This window comes from Podarcis liolepis (assembly GCF_965112155.1).
Source record: "Podarcis liolepis genome assembly, chromosome: 1".
In the NCBI taxonomy this organism is placed as follows: Eukaryota; Metazoa; Chordata; class Lepidosauria; order Squamata; family Lacertidae; genus Podarcis; species Podarcis liolepis.
The window spans coordinates 36,080,164-36,106,169 of record NC_139554.1 but is presented as its reverse complement, the minus strand read 5'-3'; the positions used below and the strand labels follow the sequence as shown (position 1 = coordinate 36,106,169).

The following is a 26,006-nucleotide window of genomic DNA, read 5'->3' as shown; positions in this document are numbered from 1 at the left end:
CGGGACTGGAAAGAATGGGGGAGGGGGAGCCGCAGACAGCAGATGCGTTCGCGTCGGAGCTGCAGGAAGTCCACGATCAGCTGAGGCGCCACCTGGAGCTGGCCAAGCACGCATACAAGGTACAAGCGGACAAGCACAGAAGGGTTGGCGAAGAGCTCCACGTGGGAGACTGGGTTTGGTTAGCAGCCCACGCAGTGCCGGCCAGGTCGTTGGCCAAGAAGAAACTAGGGCATAAACAACTGGGGCCCTACCAAGTCGAAGAGCAGGTCAACCCGGTAGCTTTCAGACTGGCACTTCCGGAGGGTTCCAGAATGCATCCGGTATTCCACAGATCGGTGCTCACTCCCTACAAGGCACCGCACAGGTTCCAGGAACCCGGAACGGTGCCGAGTCCGGTCAGAGACAGAACAGGGCACGCGGGAGTGGCACAGAAGGAGCGCATCAACGAAGTCACGGAGATTTTGGACTCCAGATGGGGGGAAGAGGGGGTAGAATACTTTCTCGCCAAGGAGGGCACCCCGGCCAGTGCGAACAGCTGGGTGCCGGGCTACGCCTTGGACGAACCTCTCCTCAAAGACGAGTTTCATGCCCTCTTCCCCCATAGACCTATGCCAGCAGACTTTTTCGACGACTGGCTTTTCACGCCCACGCTTTCGGCCAGCACTTTCCGGGGGTTCGACTCGGACGAGGACCCGACACAAGACGTCCGTTCCCCGGAGGGGTCACCCTCGGGATCTGCATCAGAACCCTCGTATTGGTGGGATGATAGACCAGAGGAGCAGTTCCGCAGACGGTGGCTGGAAGGCCCAGGACGAGCAACACCGCCAGGAGGAAGTGAGGGAGAGACGGACATGGACGTTTTCGGGGACGACCCTGGTTTCGAGCACGGCGGCACAGAGATGGAAGCGGAGGTGACCGTTGTCGACGAGAGCAGGGAGGAAGACCCGCGAGACTTCAGATGGAGGCCCGCCACGGGAAGCGACCGATATCCGACGTTCGTCCCTTTGCAACAGCAGCCCCCAGCTCCAGCACCGGAAGGAGGGGAGGGGGGAATGGGGGGCTTCGAGGGGGGGATGGATGTCAGGGGTTTAGGAGCAGAGGCACGGGCAAGGGAGGAAACAGAGAGCGAAGGGGAGGAGGCAGAAGAAAAGATGAGTGATGACGACGACCCGAGATCTCCTAGTCTTTCCAGTGAATCAGAGGATTCACAGAAAGGAGCACCAGTGGCCAGGGCAAGGGGGGAGTCTAGGGGGGCACCCCAGGAAGATAGAGCCAGAGGGGACTCAGGGGGGAGCAGCTGGAAATCGGGACCAGCGTCACCGCCAGGAAGCAGGGAAGAGGAAGGGAGCCAGGGGGGAAGCGCTGGCAGCTCACCACAGGAGGGAGGGCATGAGTCAGGAGTGGCCACACCTCCATCGGGGAGCGAAGAAACGGTTAAGAGGAAAGTGGAAGGTTGGGCGCGCGCGCCAAGTTCAAATGCAGAGGAAGGCGGCGCAGTAAGCAGCCCCGAAAGGGAACCAGGTCCTAAAGCCCGGCGCAAGGAGGCAGGAGGGTCCGGGTCAGCGTCAGAAGAATCCCGGAAGGAAGAAGCCCCGGGGGGTAGAGGGACCCAGAGGAGGACAGTCAGGCGGAAAAGGTGGAGCAAGGCTAGGATATTAAGTTGGTGCACACGGGGCGGAGACTCAGACGGAGCTTCGCCGATCTAGCTACTAGACGTAGAGTTGCGCGCAGCAGCGTGAGAATGGAAACTGTAATTCAATAAAGGCTTTTACTTAATGATCGCTGGCTAGCGTGATCCTCTGTGAGCTAGGATCTTCAAGCAGCTCTGACAATACCGAACTCTATTTCTCACTAACATCTGATTGGGAACAGCTGAGAAGGCCCTGGACTGTTGTCTGAATACAATGGTGGGCTAGATGAGGGCTAAAAAAGAAGAGTCTGACTCCTGGCAAGACTGAGACTCTGTGGGTGAGCAATTAAGTTCCCACATCAAGGAAGTTGGAAAGGTGCCTGCCTAGATGGGATCCAGCATTGCCACTGCAGGCAGAGGTGTCCTTCGTGGCTAGGAGTGCCTTTCACCAATTTTAACTGTTTGAATCACTATAGCTGTTCCCGGATCAGCATAGCTTGACCGCAGTTGTCCATGCACTGGAAACCTCACAGTTGGATCACTGCAGAAACAACCTAAGTGGATTAAACTACATTATGACATATTTAAATAATGCTTACCATATGTATCATAAGGATCCACATTTGGGCTAGGCATGTTCCACCATTGTATAGTTGCATCTATTCCACCACTAAAACACTGCTCTCCATTGGAACTAACTGCCAATGATAATACAGGTCCACTGTTTTAAAACACAAAAGCAGTAGATTAAATACCAAAGTCAATTTTGCTTTATTGTTTTAAATATCAAAGCTTGAGTAGAATATCAAAATTACACTTTTAAACACACATACTTGCTGGTAACCTTACAATTTTGTTAAATAGTACAAAAGCTAAGAATCAGCATTAAAATATGAAAGATTCGAGAGGAAAAATCCTATTAGTAGTACAATTGGAACTATTAACAGAATAGATACTAAGGACACATAAGGTGCTCATTTAGGAAAACAGAAACTCAACTAAGGTAAGAACTTAGGAACAGCTAAGAACTTTAAGTATGTTTAGTAATTTAACAAACTCATTTGAAAAGTTACAATTATGAGAGAGAACAGCAAGTTACCAGCACATACAAAAAGCTGCTTCCATTCTTAATACACAACATCTCCTCATTTCGTCCCACCACATAACATGTGGTACCATACAGTGGTACCTCTGGATGTGAACAGGATCTGTTCCAGAGCCCCATTCGCATCCTGAGCAGAACACAACCTGTGTCTGCGCGTGCCACGATTCGCTGCTTCTGCGTGTGACGTCATTTTGAGCGTCTGCGCATGTGCAAGCAGCGAAACCTGGAAGTAACCCATTCTGTTACTTCCAGGTCGCCACGGAACGCAACCTGAAAACGCTCAACCCAAAGCATATTTAACCCGAGGTATGACTGTACTCCATTTATCAGAAACAAGGGAACAAACACATCTTACATTATACTGTCACCTCAACTTTTCTTTTAACCCTTCATAACCATAACCATAATCAGTAGTGAACAGCATGGTGCGATGGCATCACTCAACAGATCTCTGGTTGGTTGCATCACTGCTACTTACTGGGAGACAGGGGCGGGGCTAAGGTGGCTGTCAGCACAAGCACCTTGGCAAAGTCAATCTGGTGCTCCTGTTGGTGCATCTGCACCAAGCCAACCTTGCCCCTCCTCCTCTATCTCCCAGGAAGCAGCAGTGACACAACTAGCACCTCGCTCCAGACAAAGCCTGAGCGCTAACCATAGTTTGTTCTAGGTGTACCAGCAGTGGTCTGCCTGTGGAATGTATATATGAGAACATGGCGATACTTACATATGGGCTCTAAATGTGTAGATAGGTTCCACATCTAAAGAGGCACTCCTGTAAGAAAGGTGTTAGAAATAAAGAGGTCAGCATAATTGATCTCCCCCAATATGAAACTTCCAGCAATTTCTCTCAACAGTATCTAAATGTATACTTGCTTTTTGGCAGGAACTGTCTTTTGCAAGTTCCAGAGTTTTAGGGTATGGTCCTCAGAGGCCGTAACCAGCACAGGCTCTACAGGATGAAAAGCTAATGCCCGCACTCCATCGAAGTGGCTGCGTAGCGTATACTTAGGATTCCATGTTTTCCGAAAGGCATCTTTGTTGGCTGGCAGCTAAAGTGAGAATGCATATTGTTAACATCTAAGTAAGAGAGGCACACAGCTAAAAGCTTGTCGGCTGTGAGCTCTTCATTGCCACATGTATCACAGAACACAAACTGAAGCATAAGTTCAATAAATGTTATCAAGGAATCTGTTCTGCTAGGATTGCATTGCAATGCTGTGGAATGACCTTCAGTACCAACTCTTGCATTTTTATAAGAATACAGATAACGTATTTTTTTTCATTTTGAAAGCAGGTTTTTTCTAAATTTGCTGCTTGTATAGAAAATGTTGAGGATTTATGACAGCCTCCTGAAGTTTTAGTAAACACAAGCTACCTAGAGGATTTCTGATGGTTAAAGAAGACAAACTTCCATATCCCATCTTCCTTCTCCTCCCCTAATTTCTATCTTTATTACAACACAATACATCATACCTGAGTCATCTTTCTTTCACATCATCTCAGTCTATGTATGTGTCTTGCTACCTTTTTAAGGATTCTGTTTATAAAAACCTTTTCGGGATGCACTTGAAACAATGTAAATACCACAAATATACTGTCGTTAAATGCCAACTACAGTAAGTTTCTTGTTGATTTTACAAGAATCTTATCTGGTGTGTGTCATTAATACATTTTATTGTGGAGACCTATTTATAATAATAATATGAAATAATATGCATGGTGCATAGCTATAGACCTACATTATGTGGAACATTCTAAGAATCTATTTTAAAATAAAGTTGTACTTACATCGTAACTGTAATCTGCATCATTAGCTACAGTCAAGTCTGCAAGGTCCCCAAGGCCCAGAACACTTAACAAAACGTCATCTGAACCCATAATAAATGACTTGCCCCCTCCAGATGGAAACGTAATTGGCTCAGCTACAAGAGACAAAAAATAGTTTATTATGATCTGGAGATTAAGAACTGGTAAGATTTTAATAAGAACCAAGAATTAAAGCTCAACAATTCGCCAAAATAAGTATATTTTGCATTGGCACATTTACAGTTATATGTTAAATTCCATCAGTAAAACATGGTATCTACTAATAAATCCCTTCTTACATATTTGTAGTCACTAACATCTGTAACTATAATAATGCTGTAATTTTTTTGTTTCCCTTTCCACACATTGATCCCCCTTTTGAGTATATTAATTTTACTGATCTGTTTTATTGATTACTAATGACCATGAATAAGCAAGAGATAAATATTGCATCAGAGCTGTTTCAGTTTCGTTTAATATTCACTTACCTTTTCAAACATGCCATTATGCACTGTTATTCAAAATGAAATTTGTGCCTTTCCCCCCTCAAATAACCTTTCACTGAAAATATAAAATAGTTGCAATCCTATAAACAATGTAATCCCTGTGAGTAAGTCCCACCAAATTCAATGGACTCACTTCTTAAGAAGGCATGGACAGAATTACCAAACTACTGCCTCACTGAATATTTTTAAAAATCATGTTTTGTTTTGTTTTAATAGGGCAAATGTACAGTGTCTGTACTTGATTATTAAGAGATAAGATGAAGAGGCATTCGCTCATTTAAGCCTAGGGTGAAATTCAGTAGAAGTGAAATGGCTTTAAATCCAGCACATGCTATATTAAGAGAAGGGGATAGGAATTTTCTTCAGTTGTCCCTTCCTACTTCAGCCCCCTGCACCCCCCAAAAAAAACTTTTCCAGAGGGTTGGGGGACCCTCCAGAATAGCATGGAAGGTGGCCGTGGGGGCTGAAAGGGAAAGGGAAAATCAGAGACAATCACTCCTTTTCTCTTAGGTTAGCATATGCTCCCCGCCCCCAAGCAAAAGCCGTTTTCAAGTGGAACAGCATTCCACCAGATTTCCTCACTAATTCCTACTTTATTTTTCAATAGTTTGCTAAAAATCAGTGAAGTGGTGCTTTCAAATGTATTTACAATTTCAGAAAATTGTTTTCTTTTAAGAGAATTTAACCTGCTTTTGGACCAACATAACATTCCATCATGTCACATTTTCAATTTTAGTTTTCTTTGTATCTTTACTTTCAAAAGCAGACATCATCAGGCTACCTATCAGTTTTCAAAGCATGCACAATTGTTATTTAGACCAAGTGATTTAATAATTAATTATTTTTAGAATGAATACATATGAGGAAGTCTACAATATGAGGAAGTCTCTGGCATTCTCTAAATTTTGTCAAGTTTGTATTTTCCTGGTACTGAAGTTCTAGCAGAAGTAAATGAACAAAATAACCAGGAGAATCAGACACAGTAAAAAGAAAAGAAAACTTTAAAAATCTACTGTTGCTGTTAATGGACTATACAACTAGCAGTGGGAAAGGAAGGCAATGCTCAAAACAACATGCTGTTTTCCACATTATGCAGCTTGCAGCTTGCCAAAAGAATAAAATTCCAACATAAAGTGCAGGAATGCTGCACTCTAGTGAGAGAATGAAGTCACACATCCAATCCATCTATGTATATAAACTGATGCATCCAGCTGCACTACATTAAAATGACTACCTCCTTCCAATGGTTCTGTGCATCTTCAATGTAGTTCTGTGCATCTTTAGAAGAGAACTGATTCCCATGATGTACCATTTGCACATACAACTTTTGATGTCAATACTAAAGGGTCCAGGACAACTAACAGTAACAGTGCATAAGCACAAACCTTGTTCAAACACCACATACTAAGGGTTTTGCATGGCCAACACATGAATATCAAGGAAAACCTCATTTTTTATTTTTAAGATAGAACTGTCCTTAAGATAGGATTTCCTTTGTTTCAGGGAATATTTTAGGAGCAAATTTGGGACTGACGTTGAAATTTTGAAAACATCAGAACATGTACTTTGATTACCAACGCTAAAATGCTGAGCTAACAGCATTTTATTTCAGGTGAGCAAAGCACAAATAATTTCCACTCAACACTGGTGCAATATGTTTAGATAAGGACAGATTTTTTTAAAAAATATTCTCAATAAAGTAGAATTAATAAAACTTCAGAGAAGGGTATCATTTACCAATTTACCTTATTATTGCTTAATATTTGCTACGCACCACTGTTATATTATTAAGCTTTATAATCAAGTAAACATACAAAATCTGGGTATTGATTTCTGTTATACAAGACAAAAAAGCTAAAGGACTAAAGTGGTATTCTTTTGCAAATCCATGTTGCCCAGCAACAATGGCATCTAAATGGGTCTGGAGGGGCTATACAAGTGTGGTTTTAAAAGAAAACCTTCTAAAAATAAAATAAGTAGGTGAATTTGTTGTACCTTCCTCTGCTCTTGCACCTTCATGATCAGTCATTCTAGAAGAGGGTGACCTAGATTGATTAATGACTCCTGAAGGGATGTGGGGTAGCTCATCATCGCCCAGATCAGCTATCATGTCGTGCAGTTTAGTCCTGTTGACCCCTGTAAATTAATGTCAGCAGCAAAGGTTCATTTGATTGCCACCGCTTGACCTGACAGCCATTTACATGCCCAGTTTGCTAATCAATATTATTGTTTGAATGTAATCTCGTTATAAGACACATGATGGACAGTGTGTGTGTGTGTGTGTGTGTGTGTGTGTGTGTGTGTGTATTTACATGATGTTGTGTTGGAAAATGAATTAAGATCTCTTTTTTAAAGAATTCCAACTTGTTCTTTGTGTAATTGCTATTTGCTGTGCTTAAGATAAAAGAGAAGCTTGAATGTTTGAATTCCCTAAGAATGTAATCCTTGAACAAATGCATATTAATTATATATTGACCAAAAAAATCCAGTATTTATATTAAAAGCTAGCATCACCAAGAAAGAACAAACTTTACCAAAAGAAGGGACAAAAGTAAAGGTGAACAGGTAGCTGGGAGGCAACAAACTGTTAACTTTCCCCTTTTGTGTTTTTAAATAGGTAATTGGGCAATTTAAAAATATTCATTTATCAGTTGTAAGAAATTTTATAAAATAATTATTGTATCTGGAAAGTTGACTTCAAATTAATACTCTGGCCTATAAAGTGCTTTAAAGTAAAATGAGTGCAGAATCGCCAAAGAAACTTTCATAAATAATAAACCATAATCATAGATTGAAAATCAGAGAGATAGGAGGTGGAGTCTCCTCAGTCTGTTTTTGGCCAACAGAACTACCAGCTCTTCTTCTTAGCCAGGTAACCACAAGTCCTTCATTACAATAAATACATTTCTCAATAAATTCTAAAACTACTCTTTTCACTTCAAGATCCCTACGCATCCAAGTTTTACCACTAAATAAAACACAATGTCCTTATATTACAAAAGATGGAGTTATTCTACACAAAGCGAAATAAAGGACCATGCCATTTACTGACACTCTAACAAGTGCTAGATATGCACATACTAGGGTTGCCAACACCCCTTCCATTCCCCCCACATTAACTCACTACATTCCCCTTCCCACTCCATGCAACTGCTAAGTTCGCTTTTCACCTTCCCAACCCCATTTCTGATGACACTACTATTCACTTCTATTTTGTGGTCCCTCTTTGCACTAGTTTTCACTTTTACCCGTCTCCATGCCTCCTCCCACTGTCAGTATGTTTAAGTGACAAAAGACAAATCAGCTTTTAGTTACTAGACCAAAATTATGAACAGCCCTTTCCAAGCCTTTCCACCCTCACCAAGCTTTTAATGCTTTTATCTAATATTGAAACTTTTATCATCTCTGCACTTTTCTGAGACTATACAAGATATGACTTTTTCCACTTCTATACTGAGAAAAAATGATGGACAGTACAAACTTGGAAGAACACAGTTGCTCTTGGGACAAGGAGTTGAGAGACACCTGTAAGCATATCTGAACAGTGAGATCAACAAGAGGAGAGCTGCAGAGTGCTATCCTGCAGGCTATAAACTCTAAAGTGCTAATCATTTTAAAACCAGGACCTTGAGTAATCATGTCTGTGTTGTAAATAGAACACACAGCCTAGTCTTATGGCAGTTGCTAACTGTCTAAAGAGAAAGAATGCAAGAATGCTGGCAAAACAGGGAAAGGAACTTTACAGAGTGGGTAGAATCAGGGGGTGCTCAATCATACCCTAAATGCTAGTTTCTAAGGATTTGAAGTGGGTCTCACTTTGCCCAGTAATTCTGTCTGAGCAAAGAGATGATGTCGGATATGGGTAGAAACAGAGATTACTGTGTTCCACGACAGGAACTCCATAACTGCTATGATTCTTAAAAGAGACCTGAATCCCTCTGTTATGAAGTGGTGTCATCTTTACTTGGGAAATGTGGCACATCTGAATGTTCTCTGAATTCCAAGAGTGTACTGTGAACAGCACTAGGAAGAATAGGAGTGTGAATGAACATATTTTACAAGTCAGGCTACCCAACTGGTGAAACCCAAGAGCAAACTCTGTACTTGTCACATAGAAATCAATATAGAACTGACATATCATCATGCTATCTTCTACCTATTAACATTTTCAGAGGCAGTCACTGGTAGTTCCAACTATTTGTTATGTAGAGATCAAATCAGAATGTGATGAACCATTTTTGTATTACTGTTCTAGTACAGTTGCATTCTTTGTGGTATTGGCTGCCTTGGTTCTGTTGGGAAAAGGAGGGATATGCATTTTTATATAAAGACATTTTTCTTTACTAAATCAGATGCATCCTGTTGATTTTTTTTCTGTTGAAAAGCAACAGAAATTTTAGTAGCTGCATCACCTGGGAATATTACAAGCAGAGGACACTGATTCCCTAGCACCAATGAAAACAGCTGTGCCCGTAATATCCAGCTGTTCTGATTACTAAACTCTTGTAGAACTTCTCTACATTTTTTGGTTTTCTGTAGATTTGCAGCATGTACACCATTTCATTACTATTTGTGAGGAAATAGACACCTTACTGCTAAAACGGTTCATTAGTCCAACATTTTATCCTATATACTTTAAATATATATGCTGCAAAATGGTTTGATGTGGAAGCAGAGCCTGTCTCCAAACATATATTGCAGCTCCATAATAACTTTACAACAGACGTCTCTGTATTTATCAGCACAAGATGGAGTTATAGAATGGGCATGGAGCATTTCCTGAGGAGGCAAGAAAGACCCATTCAGAATAAAGTATTTAGTATTGGATTAAGCATATAATGCAAGGAACATGCAACACTATTTTTAAAAAATGAAAAAAATGCATGCACAAATCTATTTATAGTGTTAAATGTTTGCATACAAAGCCAATGTAGCATCAATATTTTACTAAAAGAGTACAAAAGATATGCTTTGATAACAGCATTCCTATGCATGCATTTGTGGAAGAAAATCTCACTGATGGGTTTAACTTCTGAGTACACAATTATAATTGGGCAACAATGTCAAATCTACAGGCTGATGTTTATATCTAGTGTTATTTGAGTGTGAGCAAAACAGATATTTGCTTTCATCTTTCTCTCCCCCCCCCCCCAGACCTCCATGCACCCTCAAAATTTGTTTCAGAATTTTAGTGAAAATTCTGAAGCAGATTTGGGGGCAGGGGGAGAGGAAGTCTGTCCTCACAGTGTTGGATTTGCCCCTTGTATATATTTTACATTTCTGCTTCTTCTGTCTTAAGTCTACTATCTATCTTAACCAAAGTTTATCTGGCTAGGCAGCATTTCTCAAACCCCGGCTTAAAAACCCTGGCTATGTTCCAAGTCCTCCAAACTATTGCTGCAGAATATGAATGAACAGAATTCTTGGAAACTAATGTGTTTAAGAATCTGTGGACTGGTGAACTAATCCAACACTGCCTAAGATGAGAACTAGAATAGGACATCTCAAACTAGTTGGCTGGACGATAGCAGTTCATGTAGCTAGAAGCTCTGATCTGTTCCTTGACTTTCTGCAGCTTCTATGGTTATCACAGCAGGTTTGGTGATTACAATGCTAAATATTTGCTCGTGGGAGGAAAGCATCTCTATCTATGCTGCAGGATCCTTTCCCCGTTTCAAGTTCTTACTGCCCAGTTTGAGAATCACTGAGATTCTCGGATTAAAAAACACATGACTGCTGCAGACTCTTGTCATCCCAGTAGTGTCTGAGGGAAGAAGATGCTGAACTTATCAGCCCCACACTCAGCATGGTGAAAATTAAGCTACAAAATTAGCTGCCAGAGCTACTCAAACAAACTTGCTTGATCATCAATAGGAGCAGCTCCTTCTGCACCGACAACTATCCTTTCCCCAGAGTTCTCCATGAACAGCAGAGAAAGGCTAAAACTCTTACTTCTGTGTGGCTTTTGCAGAAGGAGCACGAGACTCTTTGCGCTATTGGCAAAGCCACAGGCAAAGCTCAGCCCCTTCTTCAGGTTCCCTTTTGCTACTTTCATTCTTCAAAGTCAGCACAAACTGGTAGAAAAGATAATGTCCCTCCAAGCCCTCTGCAAGCATGAGGATTTGGGGGACTGTTTGATTCCCACTTCACTTCATGTGATATTTTAGCAGTAGCAGTGTGAAGTGCAATGAGATATGGCTCCTCCCAAGTCCTAGTACTAGTCCTTAATTAGTAAGCCAAGCCAAAATCTGCAGACTGTTGTTAGAAATACCTTTCACAGACAGAAAACTCTCTTGCTTCCTCAAAGTCCTTTTAAAAAAAACCAACTCTACTAACTTTGGCAAACAGACAAAGGAAGACACAACACTATTAATTTGTCTCAGGTTTCAAGTTCTCATTTTCTTCCAAATTGTTCCTAAGCAATGCTGAAGCAACTGGTCCACCTCCTGCTCCCCTCACCAGATTAGGATATTTAGATTTCATTTGAGATGTAGTTCTGATTTGCATATTTATCTGTTGGAAAGTTAAAGTTGGTTGCCCCCCAAATAGCAAAGTGTTAAAATGGAGCAGTAAAAACAGAATACATTAAAAAAAAAACCTGTCAAAATTCAGAATCTGCACTTACTCTTTACCCCTTTCTTCCCCTTTCGTTCCTTCTTGTACTGTTCCTTCAGTTTACTTATTAGTCCCTGGTCTACATCCCAAACCTCAGCAGTTGGGGACAGGTCATCTTTGTCTACATGCAGCATATTATTGAAACAAAAATAATCAGCAGTTGGCAATGCAAGCTGTCTGTGAGTGTTATAGGTTAATCATCAATACAAAATGTTATTCAGTTACATTTCAGTATTATAAAGGTGCAGTTTGTTACTGTTTTGCAAAATGCTTCCCTTTTGGTAAAAAGAAATATTCCCCACACATTATAATGATTTGTCAACAGTAAAGAAGAAAAACTTCTTTGCATTCACTGATATGAAAAAATTAATGGATTAACGCTAATGTATGAAATTACTGCATCTTTAGTAAGACAATATTAACAAATTATTCAGCCAGACTTAAATAAGCAAATCAATATTTTCCATGCAATACAACTCATGACTGTGCAGCACCATTTTGTTCATGAAAACTACCATGCATTTCTCCTTCGGTCTTGCTCTACATGCAATAAGATCTAGTAGTGCTAAAACACATCCAAATCATCATAAAGGGGAAGGGGTTTTTTTGTTTCAGGTTATTAAAAACATTAACGAAATTCATAGGGTTTCCTTTTTCCTTCTTTTAATTAAAAAAGTGCACCAGTTCAATGTATGCTGTAACTCAAGCAGTCACGACAAATTCGGGGGGGGGGGGGAGTGATGGAAGAATAGGTTTGTCTACATTTATAATTTAAGTAATGAACATTCAAGCATTTATACCCAGATTATAAAACACATTGTATAGAACTTCCACTGAAGACACTGAGTCTGTATGAAATAAGTTTGGGTATGGTGTTATCTTAAAAGAATTAGCACAGGCACACTTAGTTGAGAAAGCTTGTAAGGAAAGAGAGCTCACTTCCACTCTACAGCAAGGTCAATAGATGTGTTCTGAGCATATGAAATATAAATATTTTAATGAACTAGTAAATCATGATCCAAGGTGGATTTTTGTAAGATTAATGCTTGTGCTCAACTTACTTGGGAACTAATCCCTATTGAACTCAACAGTACTTACTTCCAGGAGCAGTCAGTGAGGAGTGGTGGCACCACACAGCTGGTCTCCTCTAAGAGGCAAGTGAAGTCAATGCAAAGTGGGCAGAGCAGTGGAGTCTAGAGGCACTGCAACTACTGCAACTACACCTGGAAAGCCAGGTGTGCAGCTGTGCTCCTCCTCACTGCCTTACTCCTGCTCCTTTCTAAGTATATAAAGGATTAGGTTGCAACTTAGAAGTTCCCAGCCAGCATTCCTATTAATACAGTGTAGGCAAGCAAGCGTAAGTACCCAATTTCTTTCCTACACAATGAAGTACTTTTTTGTTTTATTCAGTCTCTAGCCCTGTTTACAAGATAGTTCACACTTCCAGGATAATACACATTATAAGCTTAGGAGTAAGTGTGCACTTCCTTCTCTGACTATCTTACTCTGGGAAGACGTTGACTAGGTAACTGGGAGATTCTGCAAGATCGAACCTGGCTGGGTTCAAACAAACAAAAAAGAGCCACTATCCACTATCATTTGGAACTATATCCAGCTACTTATGAAGGAGCAGATAGCTGGTGATGTAAAATTAGAGGGGTCCACACCTGATTTCATCAAAACAAGAAGTGTGATCTGAATACTCTCAAAAGTTTTAACCAAATGTTATATTATTTCTGCTTCAAGTGAGTAAGTTATTTAGGATCAGGTAGAGAATCAATTTAAATGCTATATTTAATAATAGGTGTTCAGAAGGACACTTTAATGTTGCTTCCTCTCTACTAGAAACCAACCATTAAATTAAATTATGATGATCCCCACCTGACTACAGTGGTGCCCCGCAAGACGAAATTAATTCGTTCCGCAATTTTTGTCGTCTAGCGAATTTTTCGTCTTGCGAATCACGAAATCCCATAGGAATGCATTGAAAATCAATTAATGCGTTCCTATGGTCAAAAAAAGTCCAAACAAAGCCAAATTTGGTACAACAACAGTTTATTAACTGCTCTTTAAAGTCACACATACTGTAAAGAGCAGTTCAAAAATTTAAGGGAAAATAAATTAACTTTATAAACAAAACATGTCTTTGTTTTTAGACAAAGAAAAAAAAGTCGCGAGACGTTTTCGTCTTGCGAAGCAAGCCCATAGGGAAATTCGTCTTGCGAGGCAAATTGAAAACGGAAAAACCTTTCGTCTAGCGAGTTTTTTGTCTTGCGAGGCATTCATCTTGCGAGGTACCACTGTATAGGAATGATGCTTACACACTGGGCTTAACCATAGTTCACTGAAGGAAGACTGCATTTTTATAGCTGCCTGAGCATGGGATAAAATTGCATTAAAAGAACACAAAAGCTGCTACGAGAAACACCTAAGGAATGGATCCCCAAGAAGCAATTCCAATTGGTGGCAAACATACTATTCAAGTATCTGCTGAATAAAATCTATTACAACAACCAATACCTGTTGGCAGACAAGGGAGCAAGCATGGACTGAGATCATATGCTAACTGAATGGAATGAATCCTTTTGGAATATCCAAGACTTTTCTTGCTGCCACAAAATTATTGGACTTCACCAAGACAGCAATGTGAAATGCACAGGGTGGATGCTGAAACGAGTTTCTTCACTTCTCTCTCCCCTTTGTTCCTTACACTGAATAGGTAAGTAAATATAAAGGTAAAGGACCCCTGGACAGTTAAGTCCTGTCAAATTTGACTATGGGCTACAGCGCTCATCTCCACTTTCAGGCAGACAGTTTTCCGGGTCATGTGGCCAGCATGACTAAACTGTTTCTGGTGCTGAGTACACTAAGTACTACGAAAGGAATGGGAAAGGGTCACAGCCCAGTGCCAGAACATCTGCGTCACATGCAGAGGGTCACAGATTCAGTCCCCAGCACCTGCCAGACAAGCTGGAAAGTACTTCCTGTCTGAAACCCCAAAGAGCTGCTGACATTAACTATAGACAAAACTGTGCTAGATGGACCATTGGTCTGACAGATTCCTATGCTTTTATATTAATAATGATACAACTCTAGTTAACTGATCAAATTTATCTGATTTGTAAAGCCTATGTTCTAGTGATGAAGAAGCAGCTGTACTTAATTCGAGTTCTTCCCACCCGACATGAATTAAGAAAGAGTCAATTTCATTAGATTTTGCTCAATTTTTTAAAAATAAAGGATTACGGTAACTCCCTATGGGCGGATTTATGTGGGCATCAAGAAAACAATCTGAAGTGGCAACACATTCAATGGCTTTGATCTTAAGAAGCTCTTACATAAAGGGTCTGGCAGTAGGAGACCTTTGTTCCCCCCTTCTGAGAATCAGAGAACTCTCCTGAACTAGGTGAGATATGGTAGAGGGGTGTGAGATTCAGCAGAGGCTCCCCACAGGAAAAAGGGGGATAGAACGGATTCCCCTTGCAGCTCCCAGCAGCACCTTTTCAGGGGATTGCATGGGGAAGGAGAAATCTGTGAAAATCAACTATCCATTTTCCTTATTACAAATTCTGTTTGTCATGAAGGTCACTTCTTGGGAAGATAAAGAGAGCCAGTCACCACTGGCCAAATGCCTCCAATAAAGCTAGTTAGGAAACTCTTCAAGTAATTTGCATGTGCTGCTCCTCCTCTCTTGCAGGAGACCTCACTTTTATTTTTTGTCCCAACCTTGAAAGATGCTTTAGAAAACTACTGAATACAATCTTTACAACAAGAATAGGTGGTTTGAAGGATCCAGGCACTATAAAAAACTCTAAAACAGGGCCAATCTTTGTTCCCTCCAAACAAGTATCCAAACAAGAGTCCAAAGAATAACAACAGATGGGGAGGCATGCAGTGGGAGGTGAAGCCAAGCCTCAAGGGAAAAACTTTTTAAAAGAAGGAGCTGGAAAAATAAAGCAGCTAAAAACAGAGGAGCTGTGAAAAATAGGGGAGATGTAGTTTAAATTCTGTCTGGATAGGCAAGATGAGAAAAATCAACTTCTGCCCTGAGTCAGATAGGAAACTAAACTGAAGAGATGAGGAGTACAAGCAAATTACTTGAAGAGCTTCCTGCCTAGGCCAGTTGGAAATATTAACCCAGTTGTGACTAGTTCCCTTCATCCACCAGGAGAATTTCACTGAGCACAAGTATGGTTCCTCACCCAGTGGAGGGGTGAAAAACAGACAAGACTAGGAGAAAAGGTAGATTGCTGCCCAAGTGGTACTTGAACCCTCATTATCAAAAATAAATAAATCGCAATATAAATGCTGAAACAGGCACAAGTAACAGATGTGGCAGAAACCCCACTTAAAAGAAAAAGCAGCAAACCCATTGCTAATAGCTGGAGCCAAGCTTCACCTTTCATATACGGAAAGGCTCCTTATGCCCATAGACTGCTTTTGATACAATGGGGGAAAGCTGCTTGCTTGCCTGACTGACTCTGCTGATTTCTCCCAACCTCTGCAGCCCCCAGTGCCACCTTCCTACACAGCTCTGGAGGGTCCCCCAAGCCTCTGGAGCAGTGTCAGAAGTGGCACAAAGAGCTGCAGACAAAGCAGAAAACCTCCCACCTGCTGACAGGAGCACCCCTTGAACCAAACTCTGTTGACTGCAGGAAGGGCATGGCTGGGACTGCTGAGCTTTTCAGTGTCTGCCTCCTTTAGGTTTCCCATTCTGAGGTTCTCAGCCAAGGGCCAGAGGTCAACATGAAAACCATTACACAGCTGGGAAGAGCTCATTAAGACCGTATTGCTCAAAAATGGGAACAGTTGCCTATAAGTGATGGGAAAATCTAAAAGATCCAGGAATCTGGACAATGATTGTGAAAATATGGCATTATGAAATATCAAGCAGACTGAACTGGATCAATACTTTTTGACACCTAAATAAGTATGGCTCTGCAGTTTACAATCCCAGTGGGATGCTCTCGCCAGCATAAAGTCTGGAGTCGGCCAAACATCTTGGCATAAGACTTGTTCCATGACTTTTAGATAAACATCTAAACAGTGGCCTAATTTTTTTATATAAATGGTGGCTCAAATTAGTGTTTGATCTTTCTATTTCAGCATTCTGAACTCTTGATTGAAGTGCTACAGCTCAATACAAAAATTAATACTGCTAGTTCAAAAAGAAAAGTTTTATGTTGTAAAGCCAAGTTTGCCACACATCCAGATAAATTAATCAAAGTACAGAAACATTTTAGCATGCTCATCAACTCAATTTCTAGGACAGCAGAAAGTGGGGAAAGACCCGTATATTTACAATCCTGGGTGCTTTGAGCAGCAGAAGCCTACATTGTTAACAGATTATAAAGACTTTCAGCTCTACACTTCCAAATAAGCAGTCACAACAAACAACAGGCACTTTTGTAGCCTTTTGTTATATGTGGAGTTCTCTAAATTGGGGCAAGCGAATTAAATTCAGGAAATAAATTTTACTATTTGCAAATTAGGGAATAAAAGCACATAAATAAGAGCTGTCTTTGCAACAAATAGCTTACTTTATATTACACAATACACCTATAGTGATCTCACTTCGGATACTTTGTTTATAACTACAGGCACCTTGCTATCTATCTTGCTTGAAAGTAAGTCCCATTGATTTCAATGGAACTTCCAGGTAAGCATGTTTTTTTACTATTTATATTATTGCATTATTTTAAAATTCATTATATATTCTGGGGGAAATAACCAATTTAGAATACTAAGCTGCCGGTCTTGCCAACAGTAAATGCACCATCTGCTTCAAGTATTCGTTTATCTTAAACAAATAAAAACAAAACAAATTACTTATTTAAAAAAACTACCCAAATGATTGGAAAATTTATTATCTGCTTAAACAAGGAAAGAATAGAAGATATAGGATAAGAAATAAAAGGTTGACCACCAAACTTAGGCTAAAATTCTAAGAAATAAGAGCACACAGGGAAATGGAATAAAAGCAGAAACAGATGTCATACTTAAATCTGAATACATTTAGACTTTTGTAATTAAAGAGTATGAAATCTACCATTCATTCTTTTTTCTTTCCTTTTTTATAGCATCTGAATACCACAAATAATTCAGTTTTTGGTTTTGATGCATATGTGTGGGCACACACAGAGAATTATCTTTACGTTTTATGTGATTGTTTCTTTACACTTCTTACCCCATTCTGTCCCATCTCCTGAACTCCTTGCCTCTCCGGCTCCCTCTCCATCTTCTGCAGTTACCAGGAAATCAAACTCTTTCAAGGCTTCTTCTGTGTCTGGATCATCTGTTAGGTCAGCTGCTAGCCCTTCATTTCCAATCTAAAATAGATTGTGACATAAACAGTTTTAGGGACAATATGCTTTGAGAAACTATGTTTTTTAGGTTCTCCCCCAAGATTGCCATTTGGTGTACTTCTGAATACAAATATCATTTTGTCTAAAATAAAGAGCAGTGCATTAAATGTACTTAATCCATTACATGTGTTTGTAGAAAGGGGGTTCTTAGTTTATTTTTGTTTGTTTGTGTTATGTATTTTGGTTTGTGAACCACTATGTGAAGGTCAGATGATGGGCAGTATACAAATAAAATAATAAATATGGAAGGAGATTAAATTGTGCTATTACTCTACAGCTATGTATATGAAGTTAAAATCTGCAAGGAATTGTTTTAGTGCTGATAAGGAGACACACTATCTGAAAACACAGGTTTGTGATTGTAGTAGAGAACCCTTTTTACTATTGATGCCTCCATATTATTAACCCCTCAAACACTCAAATTTTTCTTCATCTAATCAATTGTTTGGTTCTCCACCATTGGATTGGCACGATGTGCATGGGCATGGGGAACCAGACACACTCCTCTCCCCACTTAGAAGGCGTTCATAAGCTATTGTTTTTACTTTCCTTTAACTGCTGTGTTGTCTGGTGCAACAAACTGTGATGAAGGCTGATTTCAAGCAAGACAACTTCAAACCACTGTTTTAAATCTGGCTTGTTGAAGCTCACCGTAACTAATTTAAATCACAGTTGCTAGACTGGGCAAAACAGGAAACCATGTAAAAGCAGGTGCATAAGCTTTCAAACTTCTCCTGTCAGCCACATGAGGGGAGTTCAAGGCTAACTGTAGCTTGTGAATGTAGCACTAAACTGTGGGTTACTGTGATGTGCAAAAGAAATTGTTTACTTAGTTCATTTATACCACCCACTTTCCTCAAAGACGTTCAAGATAGTGCACATTGCCATCTCCCTCACCATATATCATCTCCCTCACCCTATTTATCTTCACAGCACTGTGAGGGAGATTAGACTAAAATAGAGATTACCATAGGCCACCCAGTGAACCTCATAGCTGAGTAGAGATTAGAACCAGGCTCTTTCCAATCCTGGTTCAACACTCAATCACCATGCCATATTGACTTTCAACCATCTGAACAGATATAAGGGAGCATTATATGTTTTACATTTCAATACATTATGTACCTATTCCAGCCAGTTATTTTCAGCCTGCTTTACCTCAGTTCAGGGAAGCACTGCAGAAGTTACAGTCTTAAACTCTTCAAGTAGGTTCAATTAACTTTATTCCAAAATCTGTTGGATTACTAGCTGTGTACTGACAGTGGTAATAAAATGACCCTATCTGTGCTGTTGGGTTGAACAACAAAACAATAAAACTAAGACTTTTTTTTTACTTTGTGTTTTTTATTTATCCGGTGTTTTTCTTTTCCATCTGCAATATCTTCTATCATGTCACTCTCTTCTTCTTCGTCACTATCATCTGCATTTTCCAAGAAATTAAATGTTTCAAGAACATCGCCAGGGTTCCTACAAGGGAAAAATATTTTCAATGTTGGTAACCCACTATGGCTGCTTTCTGAATTAAGATTCTATGGTCAAGAAAACCCCTTTAAAAATCTCATTGATATGCACAAAGACAACAAGGAATGTGGGATTTCAAAGATTTCTAGCTAAATTTTCAGATTTTTCCTCCGAGGATTTGGCACAAAGAACAGGTATTTTTTAATTACTGCCTCACCTCCTTCCACTTTTTTATTCTCTAGGAAGGCAGGGCAGTATGTTGTTTTCTCAGTCTGTAGCAGGTTGTCTGTGCCACAGTTTGAAGGAAGTGGTAAAAAGTGTCAGGTCTAGAAGACAGCAAAAGCAGGATGGTTGCTTCTAGTATCACCAAACTAGACCAAAGATCCCCTGAGGAAAGTAAGCAGCAATTCACATCCCATGAAGGCCCAGAATGCTTCTCACTTGAAAATAGAAGCATCCTCAAAGTGAAGAAACACATCTTGGATTTATACATATTACGGTTATCACTTTCTAATGCAGTAGATTCTCCTAGATAAAAAGGATGTCAATTTTTAGGTACTGTATAGACATCTGCTTCAGACAAAAGACAGGATATAAATTTTTAAAATGAATAAATAGCATTGCATTGCCTACCTTTTATTGTCCTGTCCCTTTTGTTTTGATTCTCCACCATTAAGAATCTGTTCCAAATTTTTAGTCTCCACTGAGCCGTTTGGTTCTGAACTGGAAAGCCCAAGTAAAGACCTCACCCTCTGTGACCGTACATCCAATATTGTATCTGTGTAACCTACTTCCTGAAGATACCTAATGAATAAGAGTGAAAGCATTATCTTCGCATACATACACAAACGCCCACATATCTAAATAAGATGTGCTTTACAAGGATTTACGGTATCAATACTGAATTGTTTTGGGTTTTTAAAAACAAATTACTGAATTGCCCCCATGCGCTATTGATTTGCACTTCCAAGTGTTGCTTCCCATGCAACACTTCCCCATAAGAAAGACATATTTTAAAATACTTGCTTCTATGTGTATAGGCTACCATAAGCGATCATAAGACAATCTCAAAATAAAATAATACAGTATATATAAATATATGAAAAGTATACAAATGTAACACTTACTGTCTTAATAACTGTCTGCCTTGCTTCCAGGTTAGCTGACTATTATGAGGTACTGTAGGAACCTCTGTATCTTTGGTTTCTTCTGAAATGCAAAATAACACTTTAGTAACACTTTCCCTGCAAGTCTTGTACAGCATGCGGCACACTGAATAGTAGATTTTACTTATTCTATGTCCTGTCAATTTTATTTTGATGAAGATTCTGCTCCATTAAGGATCTGGTTTAGTCTGTGGCGTTTGTTTTTTGTTGTCTTTAAGAGCCATTTGGCTGCAAAGTGGAAAATGAAACAGTGGCAGAAAAACTAATTCTATTTTTTAGTTCTTATGTTTTTTATCGCTTCTGATTGCACATAAGGGTTACATGTTTGAATGCTCCCCAGTTAAAAATGCATGGGAAAGCAAGCATATTTGGAAGACTACGCTATAGCTTCTGAAATGCATATACTCCTGCTATGCCAACTTTCCATGTTTGTTTATACATGGGGATGCACTTAAACCCTGAGATAGTAACAGCCAAGGAATTTTTGCTCTTACTCCATACAAGACTCCACTTTTTCAAAAACTAACAGGATACTTTATGGACCTGTTCTTTTTTATCTTCCCCAGTTTTTCCAGAGGACTTTATACTTTTAGCAGAATATCATTTGTGAATTTGCACGCGCACGTGCGCACATACACACACTCTTCTTTGTTTCTCGGAATCTCTGCTTTCCTATTTTTACAAATATCTGGATATCACATTATTAGGGCCATCTGAAGGAGCATTTCAGCCCAGATACTGAGATCTATCTCTGATTTATAATCATAGTTATAAATCATACTGAAAATTAATCACAGCATAAAGACAAAGCCATACAATAAAAACTAGCATAGAAATAAATTCACTTGGAACTGTATAAAGATACTGCTTACACAGTTGGGAAGGGATTTCTCTTTATATAAAAAGTGAGCAATAGAAGAATTTAAACTAAATTCAATGGTTGCAAATAGTTTGTTACCTGATTCAAAAGTTGGCATTTTCAAGTCACCTTGGTTCAATTCTGTGCCATATTTTAGTTTATGATATTTTGCCCTTAAAAATTAAACATAAACATATTGATCAGTAATGAAAATTAATTCCCTCTGTGTTTTCCCACTGCATTGCATCTAAAAGCAATGCTCACAAAGACACTCATGCAAGGGGAATCCTTGTCCCCTTCTTCTCTCTGCAGCCCCATAAAGCTTCTTCTATAGGTCAGGGGAAATCTTTCGCGAATGGCCTCCACTCTCAGGAGAATCTTTCCGGGGGCCGAAGGGAGGAGGGCAATACAGTATGAGTGCTGCTTCAGATGCAACATACTACAAATTAATATTCCTGTTAAGTACATATCCATAGCAGCTATTTCTGGCAGTTGGTGTTCTCTAAAAATAAGAACCACAAATGTACAACGGAAAAATAGTTTTACCTCATTTCTCTAACTGTAAAACAGACACACGTGACTCTGCATACAGCCTCCAAAATTTTATTTCATGTAATGACCTAGTGAAAAAGGTAGGAGTACCAAAAGAGTCACCCACTTCCTAAAACAAACAGGAAATTGTAATCATTAAATGACTAAGCAGATGTCAGGCACTGAAATGCCAAGGGAAAATCTACTCTCAGTGGCCCATCTAGGCCAACATCCAGTTGTCACAGTGGCCAACCACAGGTGCCTGTGGAAATCTGCAAGCGGGAGAGACTCTCCACTCCTCCACAAGAGAACTCTCCACTCCTGCTGTTTCTAGCAACTAGTATTCAGAAGCATACTGACTCCAATGGCCATCACGACCAATAACGCTTGATAGGCCTATCTTCCACCTTCTTCCACTATATGTTATGTGAAGAAGTATTTTCTTTCCTGAGTCTATCAACATTCAGTATCAATGGATATGCACAACGTTGAGTGGTACAAGAGGAGAGAAAATTTTCTCTGTCCACTTTCTCTATGCCTTGCATAATTTTACGAACTTCTATGTCACCTCTTATTCAGATTTTCTCTAAACTAAAAAGTCCTCCATCCTGCAACCTTTCCTCACAGGGTACCTGCCCTAACTCCCTTGATCATTTAGTTTCCTTTTTCTGAACCTTGCAGTTGAGCTACAGCTACCCATCCATTTTGTTTCTATTTTAAATGCTGTGTTTGAGGATGGTTAAGTATATGCCAAACAGGCCATTGTTTGAACCCAGTGACTTCCTGCCTTTCATTAAAGAGAGTGGAAGTGTAGAATTCTTAACTGATGGTCTAATCATTTTCTGCTTGCACAACTATACTGCATTGAAGCTCTGTAGCCATGAAGGCTTGGCTCTCTTGCATTTTTAAAATTTTCATTTCAGTAAACTCCTGTTATTCCTGTAAGTCTCAAGCATGCTTCTTGTACAAGCTTGCAACTTCCCTATTAAGTCAGAAAATGTTACTTTCCCAAATTGTAACAAAAGGTCTTTTCCATTTCCTTTAAATTACAACTTTTCAGAGATCTTACTGCTTCTGTTCAGTATCATTAGATACTGTTTTGCAACTGTCATGATCACTACTGCAGCAAAATTCTTAAGCTGGAAGCATTCTCAATAGTGCTGTCATAGGAAAAAGGGAGGCTTTCCACATCTGAAAAAAATGGAATGTCACATCTGTGGGATTTTAAATACAATGTCCGAGTATACTCATAATCTGACATTGTTCATCCCATCAGGCTCCTTTATTTATCACATCTGTGACAACACGTTACAGTAAGAATTATTATAAGGCAGAAAAGGCCCATGGATTATTTTCCGTTAATCAAATCTTGGTAAGTTAAAATACTTTACATTGCATACAAAAACACACACATAAAAGTGGCCGGCAGTGTTGCACAGGCACATTTTCACTTGCAGAATGGGACTTCCTCTTCCTCCTTTCCTGTACAGCACCCAACATGCCCCCAAAAATGTGATCTGAATGTCAACAGAAAAGAAGTCCTGTTGTGCAAGCAGACATCCACTGCACAATTAGGTGGCTATCTCCCTAAGAAAATAGTGCAGCGTGGAATTCAGAAACAATCCCAGCGTCTGCAACAAAAAACTGATGGCAGAAATTGCTGATGTGAGTTGTCAAAGCACTTCAAGTAACAGGAGAGTTTATTTTGGGCAGATCCAACTCAGAAATCAGATTTTGCCATGTAAACATTAAGTGGATTGCTTTTCCCCTTTTTCTTTTAGTCAATATATTTTCTAACCTGTGGCCAATTTCCTTACAGGAAATGTACATTTTAAAATATCCAATAAATTTCTCAGATTAGAGAATTGGTACACATACCTTTCTTGTTTTAATGCATATTCTAACATTTTTATTCTTCTTACTAAATCTTTCTTCAAGTTTTCTTGACCTTTTCTTTCACCTTGCAAAAATGCGATCCGAGCCTGAAAACATAAAAGTCAAATTAGAATTTTCAGTTCAAGTCTCTTGTTCACATATATCATCACTGAATGTATATTCCTGCCAGAAGTTTTCAAGGCATATTTCCAAGTTTTATTTTTAAAACTCCTGTAATAAACAAACAAATAAACAATGAGTAAGATCCAATATTAGTCATCCTCAGAACAGACCCGCTGAGCTCAATGGACTTAAGTTATATGTGACCTAATAGAAATTCCTGTTTTGTGAAAAAGTAAAATGATTTAATAGTCAATTAGTCTGATCAATTTCAACTGATGTTACTAATCTGCAAGGTGTTGCAGTTTTTAAAAATAATAATAGGATGCCAGTAACAGCACTAAAAATAAACCAAACGATTTTAAACACACACACACACACACACACACACACACACACACCTTATTTCCAATAAATTCCAGTAAATCAAATTTTACAGTCAACATAAATGTTCTTTCAAAACCCTCTGAGAGATTAACCAGCTTGTCAAAGATTTTGCATTATTAATATAGTTGACAACAGAAGGAACAGGTCTGCACACGACTCACATATAAAATGTAACAGTAAAATCTGGATCTATTGTGTTTATCCTGCATATGATATCCCTAAACCTGTGCTCTATTGCTCACTTTGAAGTGACAGAAAAAACTCTGGGGTAAAAGAGTTCCCATATACAAATAAATGAAGCGCAGCCTTGTCAATGCAACATTATATTCTGGCAGAAAACATTATACTCTGACACATAATTAGAATGCCCTTTCCATATAGGATCATTTGTATCTACCAGAAAGTATTCATTGGTTTGGTTTGGATTCAGAGGTGCACAAGAAAAACTCCATTATCGTGGAATTTCCTCACACCTTCAGCCACTACTACTACTATAATTATTGTTATTATTACTATTATTATTCTCACAATACAATAAGATAACAATTACAAAAAATAAAAACAAGAGTCTAGAGTCCTCTCCTAGACAGTTCTCAGCCCCCGCTGCCAACAGAAGGTAGCAGCTCCTCCCAGCTCTTACCTGGCATCTTTCCTTTCTCCTCCTAACCTCTCACCCTGGAAGACTGACATTACCCTGTCTTCCACCCATGAGTACACAAACCCTGGAGCTTAAGAAAGGCCCTAAATATATCCACTGAAAAAAGAAAGAAGGAAAAGAATGTGAAAAGAAGAAAAAAGGAAAGGAAAGAAACAAGAACAGAGGAAAGATGGGGGGGAGCAAAGGAAAATAAAAGGAAAAAGACAAAAGGAAAATAAACCTCAGAGAAAAATTTAAATGCAGGAATCACAACTAAAGCATCCATGACAGATGGCCACCCAACCTCTGCTTAGAAACTTCCAATGAAGGAGAGTCCACCACCTTCTGAGGGAGTCCGTTCCAATGTCGAACAACTCTTACCACCAGAAAGTTCTTCCTAATACAGTGGAACCTCAGTTTTCGAGTGTCTCGGAAGCCGAACGATTCAGAACCTAAACTCCGAAAACCCAGAAGTGAATGCTTCCATTTTCGAATGTGGCTTGGAAGTCGAATGGCTTCTGAGGCACGTTTCTCCATAGAAACTGCCAACCGCCCACTGTGCCTCAGTTGTCGAATGTTTCGGAAGTCAAATGGTCTTCCTTAATGGATTACCTTCGACAACCGAGATTCCACTGTATTTAGTTGGAATCTCCTTTCTTGTAACTTGAATCCATTCATTCAGGTCCTACCCAACCTGTAGATGAAAATTCTGTGCACCTTTTTAGCAGCCAGGATTTCCTCACAACCCAACAAAATGACTACAAGCAAAGTAAAAAGGAATTTAATTTCCTAGAACAACAACGTAGCTGGTGGAAGAGTATTTCAGAGTATTAAACAGAACACCAAAATGGCTTTTTCTTTGGTGGCGACTACAGAGAATGAATAATCCCCCTATGAAGATAAGGCAGGCGCTGATAGCTAAATGCTTCTGCCAATAATTAAA

General features: G+C 39.7%; 1 protein-coding gene across 5 annotated transcripts in view; it reads right to left on the bottom strand.

The window, feature by feature from the left end:
• STRN3 (striatin 3) overlaps nucleotides 1–26,006 on the bottom strand; it is a 49,532-nt gene that overhangs the window by 10,517 nt on the left and 13,009 nt on the right. For 2 of the 5 annotated variants that reach the window (XM_083507105.1, XM_083507108.1), the window contains exons 2-13: nucleotides 23,923–24,026; nucleotides 21,613–21,686; nucleotides 20,616–20,697; nucleotides 20,122–20,292; nucleotides 19,362–19,494; nucleotides 17,850–17,991; nucleotides 11,673–11,783; nucleotides 7,043–7,183; nucleotides 4,524–4,657; nucleotides 3,609–3,784; nucleotides 3,460–3,507; nucleotides 2,230–2,351 (exon numbers count right to left, since the gene is read on the bottom strand). In XM_083507105.1, the coding sequence (XP_083363231.1) occupies nucleotides 2,230–2,351; nucleotides 3,460–3,507; nucleotides 3,609–3,784; nucleotides 4,524–4,657; nucleotides 7,043–7,183; nucleotides 11,673–11,783; nucleotides 17,850–17,991; nucleotides 19,362–19,494; nucleotides 20,122–20,292; nucleotides 20,616–20,697; nucleotides 21,613–21,686; nucleotides 23,923–24,026 (1,438 nt within the window). The remainder of the gene's footprint in view (nucleotides 1–2,229; nucleotides 2,352–3,459; nucleotides 3,508–3,608; nucleotides 3,785–4,523; nucleotides 4,658–7,042; nucleotides 7,184–11,672; nucleotides 11,784–17,849; nucleotides 17,992–19,361; nucleotides 19,495–20,121; nucleotides 20,293–20,615; nucleotides 20,698–21,612; nucleotides 21,687–23,922; nucleotides 24,027–26,006) is intronic. The other 3 variants (XM_083507107.1, XM_083507106.1, XM_083507109.1) reach the window with 3 other exon arrangements.